This window comes from Micropterus salmoides, unplaced genomic scaffold, assembly GCF_014851395.1.
Source record: "Micropterus salmoides isolate LMB-PRFRI ecotype aquatic unplaced genomic scaffold, ASM1485139v1 Ms_hic_scaffold_4, whole genome shotgun sequence".
NCBI classification, from domain to species: Eukaryota; Metazoa; Chordata; class Actinopteri; order Centrarchiformes; family Centrarchidae; genus Micropterus; species Micropterus salmoides.
The window spans coordinates 33,130,137-33,153,548 of record NW_024043372.1 but is presented as its reverse complement, the minus strand read 5'-3'; the positions used below and the strand labels follow the sequence as shown (position 1 = coordinate 33,153,548).

Below are 23,412 nucleotides of genomic sequence, written 5' to 3'. Positions count from 1 at the left end.
GTTGAAGTTGCTCACATAAACACCAACAGTGTCACATTGCAGACGGTGCTAATTGGCCACTACTTTTCATATAATTGCAGCGACTGGGGTCACGTCCTCAGCTAACCTCTCCTTTAAGTATTGTTTTTCAGCACACAAACAGTTAATGGAGCAATTAAGATGGCACTCACAAGCACCACTTGTGGGGACCATTTGGCAAGAAAGAGCCGGAGAGAGGCGGACTGGGATGCTGTAATCCTGCATATGGTACACAAGAGTCTTGGACCAGAGGGAGTGATAAGTCAAGGTGCAGACAGTGCACAACACAACTCACTGGCATTCTATTCTGGTGTGAATGCAAACTGGTGGTCATTACCAATCATTCTGTATGACATTTAAACCTAATAAGCAACAAAGTATTTGTTGTTTGTATCAACATAGTGTTTAACATGCAGCAAATACAGATGTGACAGTTTATTTTGTTGTTGAAATCACACATCAGGTCACTCATGCACTTCTCATGTACTCATGCAAAGAAGCTGCCCATTTGTTCATCACAACACAAAACGGCCATTCATTTTATTATCCTGCAAAGCACCTAAATGCATTTGTATGAAATAGCTATAAAAATAAACTTCAACTAAAAAGTACACTTTTCAAGTTTTTGGTTTGTTTTTGCAATTGACAATAAAAAAAGATCCATTTCTTTCAGTGGCATTAGGATGACACTGACATGTCTTGCATTTGGTGTATAAAATAATGCAAAGACAACATAGAGCAGATATTGTAGCAAAACAAAGGATGTGTTGGAAGGCATGCAGTAGTAACACTTTTCCTTTACTTTTTTTGGACTTCAGTTATTTTTTAGATGTGTTAGCTACTTTGCATTGTGTGACAAGAACACTGGCAGCTGTTATACCTCTTTTTAGTATTTAAACATGATAGCGTGTTTTTCCATACACTAAAAACTTAGTGTACCACAGTTATAACACAACATAAACACGACACACTGAAGTCAAAAAGCAACCAGTTATCTCATCACACCATAATAACAGATGTTAACTGACCACAAATTAAACATCCAGTAAGATTTAAAACTATTACCACTGTGAATGTGTCAAAAGGAGATAATGTGAATAGCACCTGTTTCAGAGAGGAATCCCACAAGTGTGAAGAGAGAATAAAAAGTTTTCATCTCTTCATCTACCCCCTCTACCACAGACTTTGCCCACCCTCTATGACTAAGTTATGCCCTGTCATGTAGTCGGAGGCGTCAGATGCCAAGTAGACCACTGCAGCTTGCAGGTCTGTCACTTGAGCCAGTCTACCAGCAGGGATATCTGACAGCCAGCGCTGCACCAGAGGCCTCAGACTCTCCGAGTGGATGAGAGGGGTGTCAACAATCCCCCTGAAAAGAGAGACAGAGAAAGAGGGGGAAAAAAACCCATAATGAAATCAGAAGGCATCACAGTTCGGAGCCAGGAGTGACAGCTTTGTTTCACTGCCACCACTTTGGTGACAAAAATAAACCCAATTATCCTTGAAGAAAGGGCATGGCATGGCATCTCTGATGATATTTACTGTGGGACTGGTGGCACTTAAATGACTGGCACATCTCAGGAAGAGCCCACGGGTATGAGGGTCCGTCTGGCATAATTTGCTCAAAGCCTTTGGTTAAGTACTTGTTACTTATTACAACTCTCTGATTCCTGATTGAAATGTGCTTGTGCAACTACTTTCATGCTGAGACATCAGGGTTTGGGTGAAAACAGGTTTTGATTTTGTGACTGCGCTGGCGTCTAGAACCTCTGCGACACCATTACTCAGTCACAACAAATGCCATTCTCATCACTTTACAGTAAAATTTCACAGCACTTCCATTTAAATAAATATGTCAACACGCCTGTCTGTGTCTAATATGAGACGACTTCTGACTTTCTACACAATTGACGTGACAGTGACTAAAAGCTGTAAGGCCGGAATCATTGTTCGGTGTATCCTGTTGCCTTGATATGGAATTCCAACATTTGGATAAATTAGCACTTCCAAGAAGCGTGTGACACCTTGGTTAACATATTCCACCTCAATTATATTTCTCTTCAGCTGCCCTGTTATCTGGAACCTTTGCTGGCAATCAGAGGTACTGTTTTCCCTCAGCCAATTTTCTAGATAATGCAGCTTATCACCACTGCGGCTAAAGTTGCCAATGGAATCAGGCTCCAGTCAACCTCGTGAGCGCTAATTGTGTCCCTTTTTTATGCATATTTACCGACTGTCACTTCAAAGAAATCAGTGGCCCATTGAGACACCCAGTTAGCGAGGGGAGAGAGAATTGCTTCTTTGCAAATTAAAATTAGCAAACAAGCTGCAGATAAATAAAGCTGAGCGTGGCGCGTGTGTGAGGGCTTTGTTCTGGGGCTGTGACTGGGCCTGGCTCGCCCGGTGCCACCGGACGGATTTGCTCAGGGATGGCTGGGGCTAAGGGATGCTCCACTTAACACACACGCCACACACACACACACACACACACACACACAGCCCTGCCTATGTTCTCCTCTTTTCTTCCCCCTGCCCAGCTTCACAGACAAATAGATACAAACAAGGCGCTATTGTTGCGCCGACACTTGGAGTGAGGTTGCAAATTTGATTCCCTAATTGAATAGAACAATTAGAGCAAGTGTTTGGTTGATTCATCCCTCAAGACGTCATCTAATTAAAGCACTGATGTATTGTTTGAGGACATAAATTAGTGCATCATTCTCAAATGGGGCTCCTCATAAGAAAGCAAACACACTAATCACCACTTCCTTTTGCAGCTCAATCCCTTACAACACGCAAAGGTGGACCAAGCGACGAAGGCCGAGAACAGACAGCACTTACGGTGAGATGCAGTTGACACGCACTCCTCTGTCAATCCATTCAGTGCCCAGAGTCTGAGTCAGTTTGACCACTCCAGCTTTGGACGTGTTGTAGGAAAGCTGCTTCTGGGGATGGGGGACTGCAGGGCAGAGGATGGAAAGAAAGTTGGTTACCCTCAATGGACACAATGCAGCGTTTTATAAAGATAACGTGTGTTGCATCATTAATAATAGTATGTAATTTTGAAATTCTCAGGAAATTAATAATATTTTACTTTTAGGAGTAAAAACAAACAAAAAAAACAGATGAGCAATAGCTCCTTTCTCAAAAAAGCTACATTTTATATTGCAGCTCATGTGGTTTCTTGTGGATACTACATAAAAGCTCTTCCATTAGCTGCTGGGGACTCTGCGGATGAAGCCATGTAAAATTAATTGCTTATACTGTCCAGTTATGCTCTGTCCGCAGCAACAAAGACAGGGAGCCATTTGTTTGCCTTGACCATCACAGATGCTGCACACTGCATGGGATGCCGGGACAGGGGCTCATTTTCTGCTGGTTGATTAATCATCGCAAGGAAGGCTCCAAGTTACATACAACTTTAGTAGTTAACCTCATCACCCGCCGATCTGACTGCCAAATGGCTTCAGTGTGAGACCGGGATGATAAATACCAGCCAGCTGCAGAGAGGCAAGGATCAGTCCTGGGGAGAAAAGGCTGGCGCATCCTGCATACATTACTCGGATAAATAGGAGGAAAAAAGTGCAGGATAGAGGTAAAAGTTGGAAACAGCTAAAGAAATAAGATGTAAAGGGTGGGACAATGGCGTAGCTGAAAGTGTGGTTGAGTGGGATTGTGTAGAGTGTGGCGAGATAGCAGAGGAAGGTAAGGTTGGGTTGGGCTGGGCTGGATAAGGGTAGGCTAGGACCTCAGAAGAGCAGGCAAGGAGGAGCAGAGCCCAGGGCTTACACGCAGATTGAAGGTGAAATCCGACTTATCAGGACAGGAAACACAGCTCAAAATGCCTAACAGCACTAATCCTCGCTCAAGACCTGATGATACGGCCCCAAAATACCATTCAGAAAATGCCTTCATCCTTTAAATAAACCTGCATTGATGTTTTCGCCGTCTTAAAGAGCAGTAATCCCCAGAGAAGGGAAGAGGAGGTAGAAGGAGAGCATTCTCCAAAGCCCTCTTTAACATTCACCCTGCTACTTATTGCCCATTTCAAGTGGGAGAAAACATGCTCTTTATCAGGCACGCCTTTTACATTTTGAATTCGTCAGAGTTCAAATAATGGACTCTTTTCCCAGAATGGCGTGGCTGTTGTAAATAAATTACTATGCAGCTGAGATCTGCAGGTATGAGTGTGAGAGTCACAAATCCCTCACTTAGGTCATCAGAGAGTTTGACCACATCAACTTGGATGTTTCCTGTCTGGGTGTTTTTGAGCTGCTGGCTACTATTCAGAAAAAATAATGGTGGTTGATGGTCGAGTGTGTGTGTGTGTGTTGGGTGTGGGTGGAGGGGGTGTTAGTGGGCACACAACATTCTATTCAGCAGATGGACAAAAAGCTGTCATTGTGCATTTTAATTGGGCATTTACGGCTGCTTTTTGGGCTTCCACTTGGCTAGAACAGGTCCCATCTGATTACACATTATGACAATATTATAACAGATGTCCAGACCAATAAAGTAAATTCCTGAAGGACTGTACGTAATGTGAGTAATTGATCATTTTTTTTATGCCGGCCTCTATTTACCAGCATGCTCCTGTTTTACAGATTGCCCCTGCAGTCGGGACTGGAGCCCATATGGCACAGAGGTTTACTGGCGATTTTGACTATACTGCTGATGAAGTGTTGCTGTTCCTCTGGAGGAACCTGTTGGAGGAGGAACATTACACTGGTGCTGTGAATTACAAGGCTTTTACTAGGGTCTCACTAAACTCTAAAAGTGTCTTCCGCTGTTCAAACAAGGCTGCTGGCACAGGCCCGGGTTTTGCCGTTGCACAGGAACCCTCCCTTCCCAAGTTGGACCTCAGGTTGCCTTCCACATCCTCCAGACAGCTCCGCAGAGAGGGGATGTTTATTATGATGCAAAACCGCTTCGGCGAGACGCAATCACAACACTTTCCTGCTATGCATACTGTGTGCAGGGGTGGATGCATCTATAGAACAGTTTCACTGGGGTAAAAGTTGCAAAGAAGAAGCTGGAAATGTGCAGATTCACCTTAAGTTCCCCCCACCCCACCTCACCCCACCTTTGCCACTGTAATGATCCAAACTCAGATCAGACAACTTTCCGTCTGGTGATAAAAACTATTTAATGTGAAGTGTGCTCCCGCACATTACTCTACAGCACAAATGTATTTAACTCTCCCTTCCTTCCTCCCCCTCCTCCTCTCGACCCAACTCTCCACGCCAAATGGAGAGATTAAAAGCAGACATGGAGGGGCTCCGGAGAGAAGGTGGGGGAATAGAATCATCACTCACCTATTAGACTGGCCATGGAGGCTGTGTTGATAATCTTGCCGTATCCTTGCTTCAACATCACTCGGCCTGCCGCCTAAGGCAAGGATTCAGGGGAAAGAGACACATTAAAACACCTTATTACGGTACTGATATGGTACCAAAGGCCTGAGTACAGATCAACACAAAAACATGTAGTTTATCCTGGGAGACAGAAATAGTGGTTAAACAACATTTGAGGCACTTGAGTGGATTTTAAAGCTGTACATAAGGGGTGGTAGGGTTTTTATACAGAGACTAGATTTAATTAAGGGTCATGAGGGTCTTGAATACAGGGTTTTAGTATATACAGATACAGAGACTAGATCATTTACAACTAATTTTAGTAACTACGGAGTAGCTAAAGCTGGTTGGAACATCAGTAATTAGGTCATACTATAAATATGTAACCAATAATGAAGAAGAAATATATGATCCTCCATTTTTAATTTAGCATATTTAATTTAAGTGACGTATTCAGTTATTTAATAAGTATGTATCAGGTTTTATCATTGTAGTTCTTTGGCTTTGCATCATTTGTACCTGCTGTACAGTGCGTCTGCTTAATTGTTGCCGTCCAGTGAAAAACCTTCAACTTTCAATATGAGAAATATAAATATAAATGAAGGATTAAGTGGTTCTTCATAGGTTGAGAAAATTCTCCTGCTTCTAAAGCTACGGACACCATTTAAAAACTTCCTGGACAGTCATCTATGCATTTTTGTTTCTCTTACTTAAATGATTTAACCTACATTCTTTTTAAGTCTACCTGTTTCTATCACCACTTCATTAATTTTAGTGTAGCTATGTACAATAATTCTAGTTATCCAAAGATACCTTTATTCAGTCACTGTAGCATATTAGCTCAATGCTGCAATGCACTATATTTAGGAGCCATTTATTGTTGGCATGTCATATTATTTTGTTTAGATATATTTTGCATTAGCATTTTGGACACTTGGTGGCAGTCTTTAGATGCACAGGGTTGTATATGCAGGGGCATGGGTGACAGGAAATGGTAGGCACAGGTAGGGGGATTGCACACAGTTGACACCAGACATGAATAGACCAACACACTACAACTTGCAACAATGGAATTGGGGAAACAAACTGGGTATGTTCATCTCTTTGAACACCTGCTTCAGTCCTGTCTATGTAAAGTTGAAAATTGACATTAGAATATACAATATTTAAAGATGTTTTCCTCTGTCTGACATTCAAAAAGCCTTTAGGTCTAACTGGGGGGGAAAAAAACAATTCTTTTTACGTAAAGTTTGTCACAGCAACAGTGACACGTTTATATTGTAGGAGCAGGATTTGACTTTGCATCCTGAGTGAAATTATTTTCGAGTTAAACCATCAACATAAATGAAGCATTTAAAAAAAAAGTGTATTTTTGATAGTCTGAAAATTGCACATCACACCAACAGATCACAGAGCAATATAGTGGAGTGAATAAACTGTGTCACACACACACACAGTCTTTTACAGCAGGTGATACCCACCTGACAGCACATGAAAGTCCCCCTCAGGTTGACGTTAAAGGTTTGGTCCCACTCTGCTAGACTGGTGTCTTCACTGTCTGAGTTCATGTTGATGCCAGCATTGTTACAGGCAATGTGAATCGTGCCCCATTTGGAGACAATGTTGTCAATCATCCTCTGGACATCATCAGCTTTGCTAATGTCAGCCGTGATCGCAATGGAATTGATACCTATTAAAAAACCCGTCTGTTAGAATACTTGCGTGATATAAACTGCTTCTACTCTTGACATTTTAGGAGTTTCTTTTACAAATGCAAAAGTTGCTCGTGAGAAAGAAAAAAAAAATTATAAATAATAAAAATATAAAAAAAACCAAACAAACAAAAACACACAAGTTATCTAATCAAATGGAAATTTCCATTATTTTTTATGTGTCTATGTGTTGGACATTACATTCCTCAAGAAAATAGAGAGAAAATCAAACATACAGAGGTTCAAAGGAACATGTATAACCTGAAACAGTTTATCTTGTGCTTTAGTATGCTGCCATCTGCTGGCCAAAACCAAAAATCTCAACACACTCACAATTTATTAAATATGGAAGAAGTTTTAAGTGCAAAAAACCCACTTTGAATGTAGTCACATGACCCTGGTGTTCTACCATTTATTGCTGAGTCTGGCATGGCAGATTGACGACTTCCACCAGTTTATAGCCGACACAAAGCAATAACTGCTCTATCTAAAGCCATTTTAAGAGCTATTGTTTTAACTATGACACCAAACAAAAGCAGAAAATTCACTGTCTCATCAAGCGCATTCACAATCAAGGCTGGGGGGTATAAAGTACAGGAAAAGCATAGAGCTAGGTATAGTAAATATGCAAACAAAGTATATCATGACCACTTGCAGCATCTCTGAATCTCATTATTTGAGATGCACAGCTTAGTTTTTGAGCGAATAAGATCAACAGCTGTTAAGAGGAGAATCAGTGTGGACAGAAGAGAGCAAAATCAATTTCACATTACATATTTCAGTTAATTTAAAGTTTGCGACAAGTGCAATGACTTATGGATAATTTGAGTTTTAGTCAGTCGACAGAAAAGTAATTTTAGATTCATTGTTTAAATCCAACTTATCCAACTACTTTCTCAAATCTCAAAAGTAAACTTAGCTCATACTAAAACTAGTACAACTGTGTGGAAGTAAACTGAAAAGGTGTATGTGGGGACAGAGGTCATCTGGCAAGCCTACACAAAATGTGGCAACTACTGTCAAATATAGAGTTTCTGTTTGTTGTAGACCTGCCATTTGCCTGCGTGAACTGCGTGACTGAGTTCATGAGTTAAATAAATAGTGGATGAACAGGATGACGATTTGCAGCTGCTTGTGTTAACACCCCTTACCTTTAAGAAAGAGCTCTTTAGCCACTGCCTCAGCTTTATCTTGGCTCAGGTCTACCACGGCCACTTTTGCACCAGCCTCTCCCAGGGCATGAGCAAATGCTCGACCTATGCCCTGCCCAGCACCCGTCACATAGGCCACCTTTCCATCAAGACGCAGCCGATCGAGGATGGGCACCCCATTGACCCCCCGGAACACTGTGTCATCTTTTATTTCACTCTGATAAAAATAAAGAAGATAAGCCATCATGTTCAGTGAGAAAAAGAAACTCCTCAGTGAAGGTATGATGACAGCTGTTTGATCCCATATCAGTGCTGGCTCACTGAGGTCTGAACACTTGGGTTATCTAAACAGTACCTGTGTCACTGAGCACTCTGAGGCCACAGATACTCGTCGGATAACACTGATGCCATCTCTAAGAGGGATAATGACCTTCAAAACAAGAAGGCCATTGTCAAATATTATATAGTATAAAATAATTTTATTGTATATCTAAAAAATACCCGTCAAACACATTCAGTAGTATGTAAGGTTTGAAACTTACCTGCTCCACACGTGGATCATTACAGACGAACTGGTTGAATTCTCGAAGTGCCATTCCGATCTTATCACTGGTGTCTTTGAGATAAACCTTGGCTTTGAACAACGAGTTGTCTACACACATGACCCCTCGCAATCTCAGCAGATTGTTGTCCAGAATAAAGTTGTAGTAGTTGATGTAATTATTCTTGTCAGCATCAATGAAGACCATGTCAAACTGCTCACCTGCAGCTGCCAATTCCTGGAAGGGACAGATATTTATTAGAATACTGATCAAACAAAGACATGATTGTTATATGATTGATAGGTTTTTTTTCCCTTTCACCTTCAGGGTGTCCATGGCAGATCCAGTCTTGACAGTAATTTTCTTGCCATGTGGAGACTTGTCAAAAACAGGCTGCGCAAAGTCTTTGAGGTATGGCTCTAACTCGCAGGCAATTAAGCAGCCATCCTCAGGAAGCCCTTCAGCCATGGCCAGTGCACCGTAGCCAGTGAACATCCCAATCTCTAGGACCCTCTTAGCTTGACTCATGTGTATCAGCATCTTCAGGGCCTGGCCTGCCAAAAGCACACTAGTTATCACATTATGGTAAACCAGCGAATAGAATGGCGATGAGCAGAACGCGAGTAAATGTCCAACCTTCAACATGCCCAGTGATGCACTCCTTGGGAAGCCGGAACATGGTTTTGCCCTCCTTGTGTACTTGATCCCAGTCATGGGAAATTGTTTTTCTAGTAAGCATGAATGAAAATATTAACAAAAGTGCCACACACAGTTAGTATTTCAGCCTATAGATGATCATGTGTAGGAAGCCAAGACATACTTATAAAGCTCTGCCAGAGGTTTACTTTCCTGTGTGGTCATTTGCTCCAAGTAGTCATCCAGACCGCTGGCTATGTCCAGAGCCTTCTGCACGTGACTTGTCAACTCTACTGGCACATTACCACTTCCTGTGGCTATCTCCTTGGCTTTTGTTAGGAGATCCACGAGGACTTCTACCGGGGTGTCAGGAACTGGGGGAATAACAAAATGTAATGTTAGTTTAGTAATCACCTACTCTCTCCACTACTCTTTCCTGGTCTAGGCAAAATAATTTAGGGCTGCAGCAATAAATAATGTTCAAAATGCCCATCACAGTTTCAGAGCGTGAACCGCTTCAAATTGCTCACTTTGTCCAACAAACAGCCCAAAAGCCAAATATTCATTTATTATCATGAGACAAAGAATCATTTGTTAACATACAATATGAATCAAGTAAATGTTGTGAAAAGCCACAATATTTTACCTTATTCCAAAAGGATCTGAATAGTGAGCATATATTGATGTTACTTTGAAATAGACAACAGACTTCTCTGTGGCATCTGGCTTTTTTAAGTTGTAAGAGGCTGTCAAAGACTCATGAAAGGCAGTTTGAGGTCAATATATACATATATACATATACATAAATGAGCAAGATGAAACCTTGCAATGTGCATAATTAAGGAAATGGGTAATTGACAATTACTTTTTTTTTATACACTCACAGGTGTGAAATCTTTAAGGATTGTCCCACTTAGCAGTGGTTTGAGATATCTACCTTGAAAAACAAAAAATGTTTTTGAAGACTGAAATGGTTAGTGACGCATTCAGTTATTTCAGCTCACTTCTGCATCGTCATCTTTGGTGATAGCCTATTGAGCAGATCAAAAATCTGAAACGATTGCCTAAGTTAGCTCTCCAGCATATATATTTCCAAACCAGGAGAACTCGAGGCTGCTCAGCTATTGACTGTAACAGCCGCGGCAACCGACGAAGTTCAAATATTAAACTAACTTCTGCCCGGTCAGTAGGTACATTTTGATCTGATAAAGGCGCGCAACCGCAAGGGACTCCACTAGAGTTGGTTTCTAAAATTATGAAACGTGTTAATCACTTTTGATTGACCCACGCCGCAACGTAAAAAAAAACCCTCTTACCTTTTTCGGCAGGCATGGTGCGCGTTTATGGGCGTGACGAGCTCTGTCAGCAAGTCGGACTACCTGCCCGACGTGCTGGTAGACTTCATGTTATAACACAACATATTTAAATAGCTGAGAAAGGGGAGTGACAGATAGCTTGCGCAACATTGATTATCCAACAGCACGTCAGAGTATCAGGGAGACCCGCAGAGGGGGGAAAAAGTCCTCACGTGGTGGACCGCAGGAGGTCTCCGGGTTCAGAAGGATTACATTATTAAACGGCGCTGGGTTCAACGTGCTGCTATTCAGGGAGCAAATATTACTTTTTTGTGGTTACTCACATGTTGGCTGGTGCCTGAAATGAGTGTTTAAATTAAATTGGTAAAAAAAGATATAGAGATCAAACTGTATTTAAACAAATAAGCAAAGGCAAAAAGTGCTTTTCTGTCTTTTGCTTTTTCAAGTTGCCTATTTCACTACTCCTCAGTAATTTTTTACCATTGAAATGATTATTAATGGCTACTGTCCATTCAGGTGGGCTAGTTTCAGGGTCCTGCTCTGTGCATGCTAGCTCACTGGCACGGTTTACTACGTTTATCCAGTCTATGGATGTACTGGGATATTTTATTGGAACAGATCCATGTGAAGTTAATTAGCTACACCTGTGATTTCCAGCAAATGTATGCTGTGAAAAAAGCTCTAAGGCCTAAGTGATGAAAATATTTGACTTCACTTAATTGCCAAATACATAATTTTACATAATTGTGTTTCTCAAGAGCAGCTGTATCGTAGCCCAAAGCTGAATTGTTTATTTACTTACTGGGCGCTGCGTAAAACAAGCTGTAGGCCTAAACATTAAATTGACATTTTGTCACCATCAAAAGTTGCACACATGTTAGCGAGCAGTAGCTTATTTGCTCATTAGGCCTATACATGAACAACATTAGCTAACCTTCGTGTGGCCAAATGAAATTTCAGTGTTCGTCTTTTGTCTTCTCTTTTGGTTTCCGCCAATACGTAAAAAGTATGCATCTTAAGTTGCTAAATGTCCACCTGCTGCTAACTTTGCCTTTCTGCTGTTTGGTGCAGGGCAGGTAGCTTACGGGCAGCTTTTTTTGCTTAAAGCAGCGGGATGGAAAACCCAAATGCTCTAAAATGGACTAAAATGCTCTGTAGAGATAAATAAACATATATCTATTGTCATAAAAAAGTGATCAGTGCAGCTTTAGCTTGAGGAAATCTAGAATACAGAACATTTCTGAGAGGGGAGATGGGGAGAGACTGGATATGACGGAGTAGCCGATGGCATCAAACATTTGGTGGCCTTGTTCTCTTTTCCAATCTCAACATACCAGGTCAAAGAGAGCTGGTTTTATGTCTGAGTTCTCTTTTTATCTGTATTTTTATGGAACATTCTATTGAAGGCTATGCCGTACACTGGTGCACCAGCTGTGTCCAGCTTAAACAGTTTAATTTGAAGTGATTTATACCCCCCAAGGTTATTATAACTGCTGTTAATTTAAGTAGCTATATATTTGATTTAAGGGTTACAGAGACAATATTGAATCGTTTTTCTTGTGGCATGTCTGAATATTATTGAGAAGTCAGATAGCTGCTTTTTCCAAAAAGATAATGGCAGACACAGTTTTGTTTAGCAGGATGATAAGGGACAGCAGTAGCAGTTGTCTTAGCACTAGAGGGGAAGACTTACCGAAGACATTGACCTCAGCTCCCTAGAAAGTGAGGTGGTATGAGGCAGCTGTGCACTGACAATCAAAAGTAATCTAAATTCTTCCAAAAATGTTTAAACTTCTTGGACAAATGGACAATGTGGATGCCCATTTATGTAAATATGATGGTCCATGTGTGTAAAGCTGAACTTGTACTTTTACACTGTAACTACATGTCAGGGCTGCACAGACACCACATAGAGACCTCAGTAATTGTGATTGGTCATCTTCCAGTGCTTGCGTTTTTGTTTTCTTTTTCTCCATGATTTGTCCTGCAAATTTCCCATGTCAGGAGAGACTTTCAAACTGTCAAACTGAGGAAAGATTTATTTGATGCACAGCGAAGCAGCAGCATAACTGGATGTTTGCTGGCATTTCCCTGATATAATTGAACCTTACATAACACTGAGTGTTCTTGGAAAATGGTAATTAGGAAACTGGTTTTATCTTTCAGTTAGTTTCACGCTCATGAAAGAATTTAGGACAGTAGAAACAGAGTCCTTATTCATTATCTAAATAGTTAGCTAAATTTATTTTTGTAATGTGTCTTATTTGCAGCTACTGTTACTATCATTATGCTACTAATAACCATTTGTAATTTTGATGTTGAAATATAATCTAATTTTCACTCTAATTGGCACCAGCAAATACAAGGCTTCCACTTAATGCAATGTTTAATACAGCCTCCTCTCTTTCATCGACTCAGATATGTTTGTTTGGTTAGCAGCAAACTTGAGACTGACGGAGGCATCCTACATAATTTGAACCTGACTTAGTTAATAACGGTAATTGAAATGAATTTTAAGTGAATACTAATGTTTCACAATATTGTATTGTGGAGTCAAGTTACTGTGTCAAAGGTAAGCTCTATTGTACTTTGCAGGTCACAGTTGTTGATATTTTTAAACGGAACTGTATTACACTGCAAGTTGTTATGTTGTTATTAAAATGCCAATACAACAACTGTAGTCCAAGTGCAGCACATATCGAAGTGATGTCACACTCCTCCACTCTCTCTCTCTCTCCCTCCAATCTGTCAAGGTTGGACTTCCAAGGTGATCTACAGAAGACAATCTTCTAGCACTACACACGGTCTACCATGAGCTTCAGGTGGGAATGCAAGGACCAACAAAAAATAATTTTTGTAGAGAGTATTGAAAAACTGTATGTTTTGTGAGTTTGTACCACAATATACCTTGCATAAAATGGATTTAATACCGCCTTTTAGCCCCCTTTATTTTTAACAATTAGACAATTGTAACTCAAGTAGTGCAGCATTATTAAGATTTGTAATTTATTTATTCTTCATTTGTCTTAAAAACTTTATTTACTTTTTGGTCTTCTTAATTTTGTGCCCTCTTAGGACTCCACTGCAACACAAAAAGAGAGAGACTGAGACAAAGATGGCGGGAGGAAGAAAAAGAACAACTTCAAATGAAAACTCATTTCTAAATCACATGAAGTCATCACATTATTTATTGTTGTTTGGATTTCTATTGTGTTTATTTGTTTATTTATCTGCTCTACTCTTTGACTTACTACTTGTCGCTGTAACACCCAAATATGCTACACAGGGGATAAATAAAGTTTTATCTAATTAATATTCTATGTTCCATAATTGTTGTTGAGATTTCACGTACTGTTGAATTTGCAAGACATGATGTCATATTATATTTCATTTTACATATTTGTTCTGTTGAATGTTTTATAAGAAAAACAAGTTTGTAAGGCCTCAACAATCCATGCACTTCCACGTTTTGTTGTATACCACTGGACCAATGTTGATCCAATTCAAATAAAGGTATTTTAACACAATTATGGGAAAACATTTGAATCCTATAAAAGCCAAATGAATTTAATTTAAATTGTAACACAGTGTTTCATCAACAAATATATGTGTTATTCTAAAAACACAACTCAGCTAACAAAAATTCAGCCCTGTCAAACTAGCAACATATTTATGGAAAATCTCAAAACTATAGTTTTGTTTTTTCAAACTTTGATGGAAGCTCTTTAACTCTCTTGTCTCTTGGGTTTAAAACAGCAGTCAAGCCTTTTGGAAAACTACTGTCAAGGTTGCAACAATGCTGCTTATCTTCAGTCATGCAAAACACCCAACAGCAACAGCATGTTAAGGCTATTGTAAAAATCCTGAGAGTGGATTAATGCATCAGATTATTTTGTCAGTTTCCACTTTTATAATCCTTCTAACTTCATCATGGAGGCACTACAATTCTAAAATTCTCCAAATCTAAGTTACCGGAATTACAACAAAAATGCTGTGCATGACCACATTTATCTTTATGTAGTTATTGACATGTTCTATATGTTACATAGCTAAGTTGTGCAATGCATTGGTGCAAAAAAAAAGTGTAATTTTCAGGCAGTGGAGCAGGTGTTACCTCACAGTTGCACAACAACTGGATAAAGGCAAACGCTCCTCCCTGACCTCCAGGGTATTCTCTAAATACTATGCTGTATTAAAAGACTCTTGGTGTCGGATTGTCATTATTAAGACATCTCTAACTTACAGTCAGCACTGCAAGAATGGGAAAGGTTCATCTGGAGGACAACGATACCAAAGAAAAGAAAACTGAATTTAGCTTGGTACGGGTCAAAGGTACATGGAGGAGCACAATGGGAAAGAAAGACAATAAGGACACCGCTGACTGTGTCTCTGCTGCAAAACTGTAAGTATAACATTGTTCTTCACTCACAGTAATGTAAATGACTGTAATTACACAGAAAAAGTATAATGTAAGTGACAAGTCATAACATACAAGTAGGCCTACCGTGTGATATGCCGTATGTTGATCGTTTTTGTTTTAATTTTACATATTTGTTTAGATTTAGAAAAGATTTCTTCTCTTACTCTCGTTTAAGTTGATTTTCTAAGTTATGTTTTGAAATATTACGCTGTTGCACTGTGACCTTATGGTATCACTGTCTGACACATGACACAATGGTCTAACATTTACAAAAGGTGTGTAAACAGTCAGCCACCATTTAGTGAGAGACTAACGTGACACACGTATGGCTCTGTGTCGCTGCTGTCTCTGTCCCCCTCCCTGAGAGACACCTTTGCTCTGTTTGAATGACTGTTGCTTTGCTCCAGCATGCTTCCCTCTGAAGCGGCGGTGAGCTGCACTTTATTGACGGTGCTGAACATTTGTGTGGATTTGTGGTGAGATTTATGCCTGATGACAACAGAAGTGTTTTCAGTTTTGGTTTTCCACCTCCAATGATGAGAAATACAGTCCCAAAACGAGTTCTGTGTCTGTCAGACGGTCTGAAGGGGATATAAGCAGGGCAATAATGCAGGTTAATGAGAGTATGGGCAGGTAGATTTTAATAAATGATTATGACTCTATTCTCATTAGATTGTGACTTTATTCCTAGTCGCAATCTAATGAGTTTTTTCTCAAAATATTTTTTCTCAAAATATTACAACTGTGTTCTGCAAATGTCATAAAACACAGATATGTGGGATAGATTCTGAATGTGCAGAACATTTTGAACGTGAGCAGAAAACTTGCTGAAACACAGGAGCTATTAATGAATCTAAATGATACAATTTATTATTACCTCTAATATAATAATTAATTTCAGTTGAACAAAACAGCACTTTCATTTTTGTGGGTTGTTTTCATTCATTAAATCCTTTTGCAAGAAAAATGCTCTACATGGTGGTTAGTCTCTCATTTGTTGGCCTAATGTTAAGAACTAACTTGTCAATAAATGTAACCATTCATGCATAACGAGTTCAACATCTCTAAAGATTGCTGTAGCACGTCAAACTTTTTTTACTGTCCCGCCCGATCAAGACTGTGATTAGTCGGTTCACAAAAAAAGTGGCATTGATGAGTGACTTTATGAAAAGATACTGCTGACAGAGATACCTTGGCTGGGTTGTTAGGTGATATCTGCTTAGACCCAGCCCACAAGCCTGTGGCTGTAACTTCTTCTGAACCAACGTGCTTGTTGTGCCTGCTGGATTCCATTACTCCAGTAAATGTATATATAGTCGGGGAAAGGATGTGGAATAAAGAGTGTTAATAGAAATATCGATATTAAAATCCCCACAAATCCAATTTTTTAAATGATTCATTCAGTTTAATTTTAAAAGTCTCAAAGTCTTTAGGTCGATAAACCACTCCAACAATGAGGTTTTCACCTTTGCTTACATTTAGGTCAGTGAACAGAGAATGTGATTGATCATCTTCACAAATATTTTTGGAGTGTCCTGAATCTACATATGGACACACTCCACCAACTAGTCTGCCAAGTCTAATTATGGTATTTAACTTATAGCCATCAAGGTTAAGATTATCCACATATGATGTATTTGTAAGCCATGTTTCATTGCAGCCAGTTACGTCAAAACTACAACCTATGCCTGCCAAAAGGGAAACTAGATCATTGTAATGCTCATTCAGACTTCTAATGTTAAGAAATAGCAACATATATGAATAGGTTTTTTTTAATTATTATATATTTCAGCCAGTCAGGTGTAAAAAGCTTACAATTTAGCTTCCAACCAGTATAAAGGCGATGCTGTTCAAATACTTCCACAGCTTATATCATCAAAGCCCATACAAAGTGAGATGGTGACGTGAAGAGTGTCAAGTGACTGATGTACCCTACTTAGAAACCTCATATCTAAAGATCCTTACATCTAAAAACTAAGAAATGGAAAGACAAAAGATTAAAAATTCAATTTGTTACTCAATGTAAGATAGAAACCAACAAACCATAAATGCATAAAGAAATGCAATCAAGTGATCCAAACTTTAGGAGAAGCATAACTTATTGGCATCAGACTGGTTTGACATTGTTAGCAGGTAGATAATAATAAATAATAATTTATTTTATTTGTAAACCTTATTAGTGTTCAAGATTGTTTTCTGGTATACCAAAAATGGCCAGACAGTTCTGTCTAGAGTACTGGTCTGGATCATCAAGATGTCCTCCAGGTCGTCATTCTTCTTTTGTAATGTGTCTAGTTTAACACAGTGGCTCAGGTATTTCACTTTGGTTGGAATTTGGCGTGAAGTAACTCATGTTTTTAATGAGAGGCTATACATCATCAATTTGACAGCTGCTGGAAGACCATCAGGCTTCATGGGAAGTTACAGACCTGCAGAAATTCTGCTGTCAATCAACATAATGCCTTTAGAAAGCCATTGGGGGCACATGTTGTGTGCTTGGGGGAAGACAACAACCTGTTCAACTTGTAAGGATGAACTACGGTAAAACAGAACTGTGTAGGATTTGAGGGAGAACTAACTTTGACTTTGACATGACCAGCATGTGTTTTGTTGTGTATTTGTCCTAATGTTTAATAGTTTGTCTCTGGAAAATGTGGAAACGGTATTAGATTTGGATTGTAAAAGAATATCTGGATCTAAAAATAGTGTGGATTTAGTTAGCATTCAGGTGGTAAAAAGAAAAAGAGTTTTTAAGTTCAAGTTACAAGAAATGTGGAAATAATGGTGGCAGTATTTTTTGCTATACTCACCACATGACAGCATAGATTTAAGGTCCAAAGGTACTACTCTGTCTCAAGTTCGATTTAAGTGTTTTGCAGTGCTTGTTCCCTTAGGAAGAGGGTTGTCTGATAATAACCTGTTTATTTTTCTTCTAGCCAAAACAGGGACAAGGAGCTTTGGAGGCACTGATGTCTAATCTCTTAATGGTGGTGGATGGGGCGGGGGGTCCTTGAGACTCAGAAGGGGCATTTGTCTAATAGAGGACCCATTTAAGAAAATGACGCTGAAGAGACAAGGACCCTGTTGATATCAGCTGTTGTTTATGAAAAACAGTGTTCAGTTTTTATGGACCATATATCTGGAACAAACTCCCAGAAAATTGCAGGTCTGCTTCAACTCTCAGCTCTTTTAAATGACTGGCTGAAGCCTTTTTGGTACTGCCTTTTATTAAATTATTAAATTGATATGTTACACTGCACTATAGCTATTACTGTCCTGTTTGACGTTGTTTTTATTTTCTATTTCTATAACCCTTTAATAGTATTTGAATGTCACTATTGTTCTATGCTGTTTTTATGTTTATGTTAAAGCACATTACCTTGTTGAAATGTGCCACACAAATAAACATGCTTTGGCTCGCCTTCATTTTTACAGCTTGGTTGAGGTTTGGCTATGATATCAATAAACTGATTTGGCTGCAGTTTGCCACATTGCACAAAATTAATTCTTTATTTCAAGCTTTCAAGTTTTTTTCTATATCAATTTTGTGTTTTTATTTATGTGCCTGTGTCCTGTTGTTGTATGCCAAAAGTAAATTTCGCTGCCATGTTTTGTCTCCATAAATTTAGTAATAATGCCTGTCATTGGTGGTACACATTGTGCAGAAACAGAGAAAGCAACATCAACAATAACTGGTACCCATACCATTATAATAAGTATTTGTGTTTTGTTTGGCAGCTATGAGAGCATCACAGAAAAGTGCACCACTTGGACAGTGGTCAGCCCCATCGTCTTTACTTACAAGGTAACCGAGACTCAGGACTTGCTGGACCCAAGCAACGACACCCTCCTGTTGGGCCACATCTCTGAGCCGCAAGAGCTGGAGGACATTAAAAAATCAAACAAACCAATCAAACGCTTTGTGGTTGTTGACCAAGAAGTCTACAAAATTTACGGTCCCAAGCTAACTGAATATTTAGATGCATACAATGTCCTATACAAGATCTTGGCTCTACCCACCAGTGAGGAGAACAAATCCATGGAAATGGCCTTAAAGATCCTTGAAGAGGTCAACAGCTTCTCCCTTGACCGCCGTACAGAGCCCATCATTGCCATTGGTGGAGGGGTATGCCTGGACATAGTGGGCCTGGCTGCCTCACTCTACAGAAGACGTACCCCTTACATCAGGGTCCCAACTACACTGCTCTCCTACATCGATGCCAGCGTGGGGGCAAAGACAGGGGTTAACTTTGCAAACTGTAAGAATAAGTTGGGTACCTACATTCCACCCACCGCTGCCTTCCTTGACCTGTCCTTCATAAAAACTGTTCCTCGACGGCACATCGCCAATGGGCTGGCAGAGATGTTAAAGGTAGGTTAAAGTCCCTGGATGTGGAATATTTTACTTAAATCTGAAACATACTGGAGAATGATAATTCCAGTATTAACATGATCACGCTTTGTAACAATATAAATGTTACTATTAATATATCTTTGAAATCGCACAAGTGCAAAGACAAGTGCAGCTGTGCCAATCACAGTGACACATGACGAAAACAGATAAATGAAGAAACAGCTCCAGGAAATCATGTTGTTGAGTGAAAGGTGAAAAGCATGACGCTGTTAATATGATGCCTTCAATCAGATAATTATGCAGTATTTCCTGTTGTAAATGGTTACATCATATCTTAAAATATGTCCCAGCAGCATTACTTCGTGTGTGAGATTACTTTGTACCAGCCTGGTGTCATTTGCACATAATTTAATCGAGGTAAACACAGTGGACAGCTGTGCATAATGGAAACAGTCGTGATTCTGAGACATTTTTTCTCAGTGTAAAAATCTAGGACCTAATTTCTACCAACATGCCAACAACTCGCCTTGGCCAGCCTCATTTCAATGCACCTCCCTCACGTCTAGACCTCTTCTCGCTCCTGTGCGCCTTGTGCTCCAAAATACCCCACACACAAGCAAAGTGAAAATATCAATTAAAAAAAGGGTCAAAGTGTTTGCTTCGCTGTTTGTTGAGCCGCCATGATAATAGGGTCCATAACGTTTAATGTGAAACAAAAATCCGGAATACTCACTGCTCTAGATAAGCCTGTGAATAAGACAGTCATCGGTTTGGCACTCCAAATGGAAATTTCATTGATAGTGGCAGACGTGTTGATTCTGAGAAATTAAGTTTTTGTATTTACATTTCCATGTTTGAACTACTCACTGAAGTTTTCTTTGCATTTTTGCCGGGGTTTCTTGCAGATGGCTTTGATGAAAGACAAAGGCCTCTTTGAGCTTCTTGAGGAACACGGCTGTATGCTGTTGGACACTAAATTCCAGGTTGACAACAGTGTATACGGACGCAAGCGCTTGCAGCCTGCTTCACAAGCTACTCATATAGCCATTATGACCATGCTGGAGGAGCTTGCTCCAAATCTTTGGGAGGATGACCTAAACAGACTTGTGGACTTTGGCCACCTTATCAGTCCAGCATTAGAGATGGTAATCGATCTCATGGCAAACATAGTTAGACACACTTATTGTACATATGTATATAGAATGCATTCTATTCTATGTGAGTCTATGACACTCCCAGATTATATGGGTTTTATAGGGTTTTTACATGTTCATTCCTTTTTGGTGATCTGACTTTTTTCTTTTTCAAACAGAAAGTTCTCCCATCTTTGTTGCATGGCGAGGCAGTGAACATTGATATGTCGTACATGGTTTACGTGTCCAACGAGATTGGTCTATTGACAGAAGAGGAAAAGCAAAGGGTCATCACTTGCATGGTGGGCATGGAGCTGCCTGTCTGGCATGAGGGGTGTACCATGGAGCTCATACAGAAGTCTCTGCAGGACAGGCTGGCTCATTCTGGAGGCCTGGTCAGAATGCCTCTCCCTGTTGGTCTTGGGCAAGCAGGTAAGAATCACAGAGAGAGACCGTCCTTACCAAAAAACAAAGCATTGGCATTTTGTGTAAACAGCTTTAAATATGCTCAGAAGCAAGAAGGAAGTAATGTAATGTCCTTCTCATTGCCCCAAAAACTCTTAAAGGAGACCTTTCTTGCTTTTCCTTATTTTATGACTTCTCTACAATGTTACAATATTGGATGTTCATGTTAAACATGGTCAAAGCTTCGAAAAATGAGGTTAAAGTATTTAAAAGAAATCCCTGTTAAGGCCTGAAAAGTGGTTTGCATGTCCTTGCAAAATGAGTGAGGCTGGAAGCTTGGTGACATAGTTTAATCTTATTTTATCTTATAATATACAGCGAGTGATTTAGCAAATCCGTCTTTTAATGAACTTTCCTACAGATCCAAACAGATACAATAGAATGTTTACCCACATTGGTCACCCAAGCATAGACAGAAATTGTACAACTTTTTGCAATTTAGAAAGGGTACAATTTTCCGGTGTTCTCTAAAGTTGTGCTCGGTGGCGATACATTTTCCAGCTGTAAAATTTGAATGAACCATGCAACATTTAAAACTCTAAACTTAAGTCACCTTTGGAATGTGAACTGGATTGTTGTGTATAATGGCAACCCAGCTAGGTAACTAGCTTACTGAGACAAGTCTTCATCATCCAGAGAGCCAACGTGCCTCCTCTTCAGATGCTCCAGCATAACTGATGTGCTCCCATGCCATCCCATTAAAGTTCAGCTTTGCAAATGTTGCAGTTCAACCTTTTTGGCTGAGTGAAGTCACTCCAGTAAGAAAAATTTAATTTGTTGGCAACTAATTTGGTCATCGATTTTTGCCTGCAAATGATGGCACCAGATTAGCTTGTATTTGTCTTTTTTGAATGCACTAATGCTATTCAGACTTTGTGTAATATATGCACAGTAGCTTATAGTAAAGGTTGTTCTTTCTGCTCTCCTTTCTTTCATTCTAGAAATTTTTAACAACACATCTTGTGAGATCCTGCATAGAGCTTACGAAAAATGGTGTGATGAGCTGAGCATCTCTCCTGACAGCAGCTGTGACCCTTAACCTCCCCATACCACAGCTGCATCAGTTCGATATGTTTTTAGAAGAATATGTTTACATTATTGTTCAAAGGACAAATGCGGGGTAACTATTAGCACTTGTATATGCTACATGTTCTGCAGGCTTCATTCATGCTCATTTCAAATGGTGCAAATGGTGACAATACCAAATGTTGTCTGCGTTGTCAATTAATTTTAATGGGTTGTAAAACAGAGCAAATATTTGAACTGTTTAACACTTTTGATTTAAATTTTCATGTATGTTTAGCAACAGCTACCAAGTGATGCAGCAACTTGAAGATTGTCATTGTTTCAAATCACAAATTTAAATTCACAAAGTTGATACAACTACTGTGTTCTAGTTGTCTGAACGTTGCTTTTTTGGTTGATTAAACATTTTATAACTTGTTTCATCTTCATACTTTGTGTTAAAACAAATAATTGTTTTTCTTTATCAGTGCAAGAAAAAACCTTTTAGCTAGTCTAACTGACACTTCTGCATTATTCTAACTCACAGTTTCAAGTTAAGGCAACTTAAAAACATTTATTTAACTTTCTATTTCAAGGTGAGAGAATTTGTTTCAATTTACACGTATAAGGCTGTTGTCAGGTACCCCTTCCAATGGTGGCACTTCTCCTTTCTTGTTTACCACAAAAGTGTCTATATTTATGTTGGAATTTGAATGAGTTATCTTTAGTGCAGGGATGAGCGAGTACACCACTATCTTATCTTTAGTGTTTAATGTGTAATATTTAGGAGGACCTGTGGAGAGAAATGCAAAATAATATACATGCAGTAACTATGTTTCCAGTGGTGTTTTAAGACCTTCCATAATGCCTTATTACCTTAGAATGAGCCATTTCTATCTACATACACTGTGGGTCCCCTTACATGGACATCACCATGTTGCGCCACCATGTTTCTACAGTAGCCCAAACAGACAAACGGCTCTACAGAGCTCATTTCGTCACTACGTTGAATATGTACGAAGAAAAAGAAGGACAACAACAAGTAACGTTAGTAGTACTAGTAGTAGTCGACTGGTTTATTAGAAGTAAGAAAAGAAGAGAAATTTGGACAAATGGAAGCCCATACCTATTGTTAGCACAAGAGCCGACAGAGCGTGTCAGCCCCCGTAGCTTCTCCTGCCAGCTTGGAAAGGGAGGGGGGAATGGTGCATTCATGTGGTGTTGGAATAATCAGAATAATTTTTTCCTCCCTAAATTGTTATTGCAAAAAGAGAAATAAAATGTACATGGAAAATAAAGAAGTATA

At 39.5% G+C, this 23,412-nt stretch overlaps 2 protein-coding genes across 5 annotated transcripts; one reads left to right on the top strand and one right to left on the bottom strand.

Annotated features, from left to right (window-relative positions):
* Nucleotides 1-438: 438 nt before the first annotated feature.
* On the bottom strand, nucleotides 439-19,311 carry zgc:113054 (uncharacterized protein LOC541322 homolog). 3 transcript variants are annotated; one of them, XM_038696305.1, is made up of 12 exons: nucleotides 19,170-19,311; nucleotides 18,952-19,029; nucleotides 9,598-9,787; nucleotides 9,414-9,505; nucleotides 9,099-9,331; nucleotides 8,778-9,014; nucleotides 8,591-8,665; nucleotides 8,236-8,452; nucleotides 6,854-7,062; nucleotides 5,334-5,406; nucleotides 2,860-2,977; nucleotides 439-1,387 (listed from the first exon to the last, which is right to left on the bottom strand). In XM_038696305.1, exons 3-12 carry the CDS (start codon nucleotides 9,636-9,638, stop codon nucleotides 1,192-1,194), a joined length of 1,491 nt encoding a protein of 496 aa, XP_038552233.1. In that variant the 5' UTR covers nucleotides 9,639-9,787; nucleotides 18,952-19,029; nucleotides 19,170-19,311; the 3' UTR covers nucleotides 439-1,191. The 3 variants fall into 3 exon arrangements, with proteins under 3 accessions (XP_038552233.1, XP_038552232.1, XP_038552236.1); XM_038696304.1 differs by lacking the exons at nucleotides 18,952-19,029; nucleotides 19,170-19,311 and adding an exon at nucleotides 10,730-10,882; XM_038696308.1 differs by lacking the exons at nucleotides 18,952-19,029; nucleotides 19,170-19,311 and adding an exon at nucleotides 10,351-10,616.
* eevs (2-epi-5-epi-valiolone synthase) lies at nucleotides 13,818-22,544 on the top strand. Of its 2 annotated transcripts, none has more exons than XM_038696309.1 (5): nucleotides 13,818-15,131; nucleotides 18,888-19,521; nucleotides 20,409-20,648; nucleotides 20,816-21,068; nucleotides 22,043-22,544. In XM_038696309.1, exons 1-5 carry the CDS (start codon nucleotides 14,989-14,991, stop codon nucleotides 22,138-22,140), a joined length of 1,368 nt encoding a protein of 455 aa, XP_038552237.1. In that variant the 5' UTR covers nucleotides 13,818-14,988; the 3' UTR covers nucleotides 22,141-22,544. The 2 variants fall into 2 exon arrangements, with proteins under 2 accessions (XP_038552237.1, XP_038552238.1); XM_038696310.1 differs by having other exon boundaries at nucleotides 14,993-15,131; nucleotides 18,086-19,521.
* The last annotated feature ends 868 nt before the right edge of the window (nucleotides 22,545-23,412 follow it).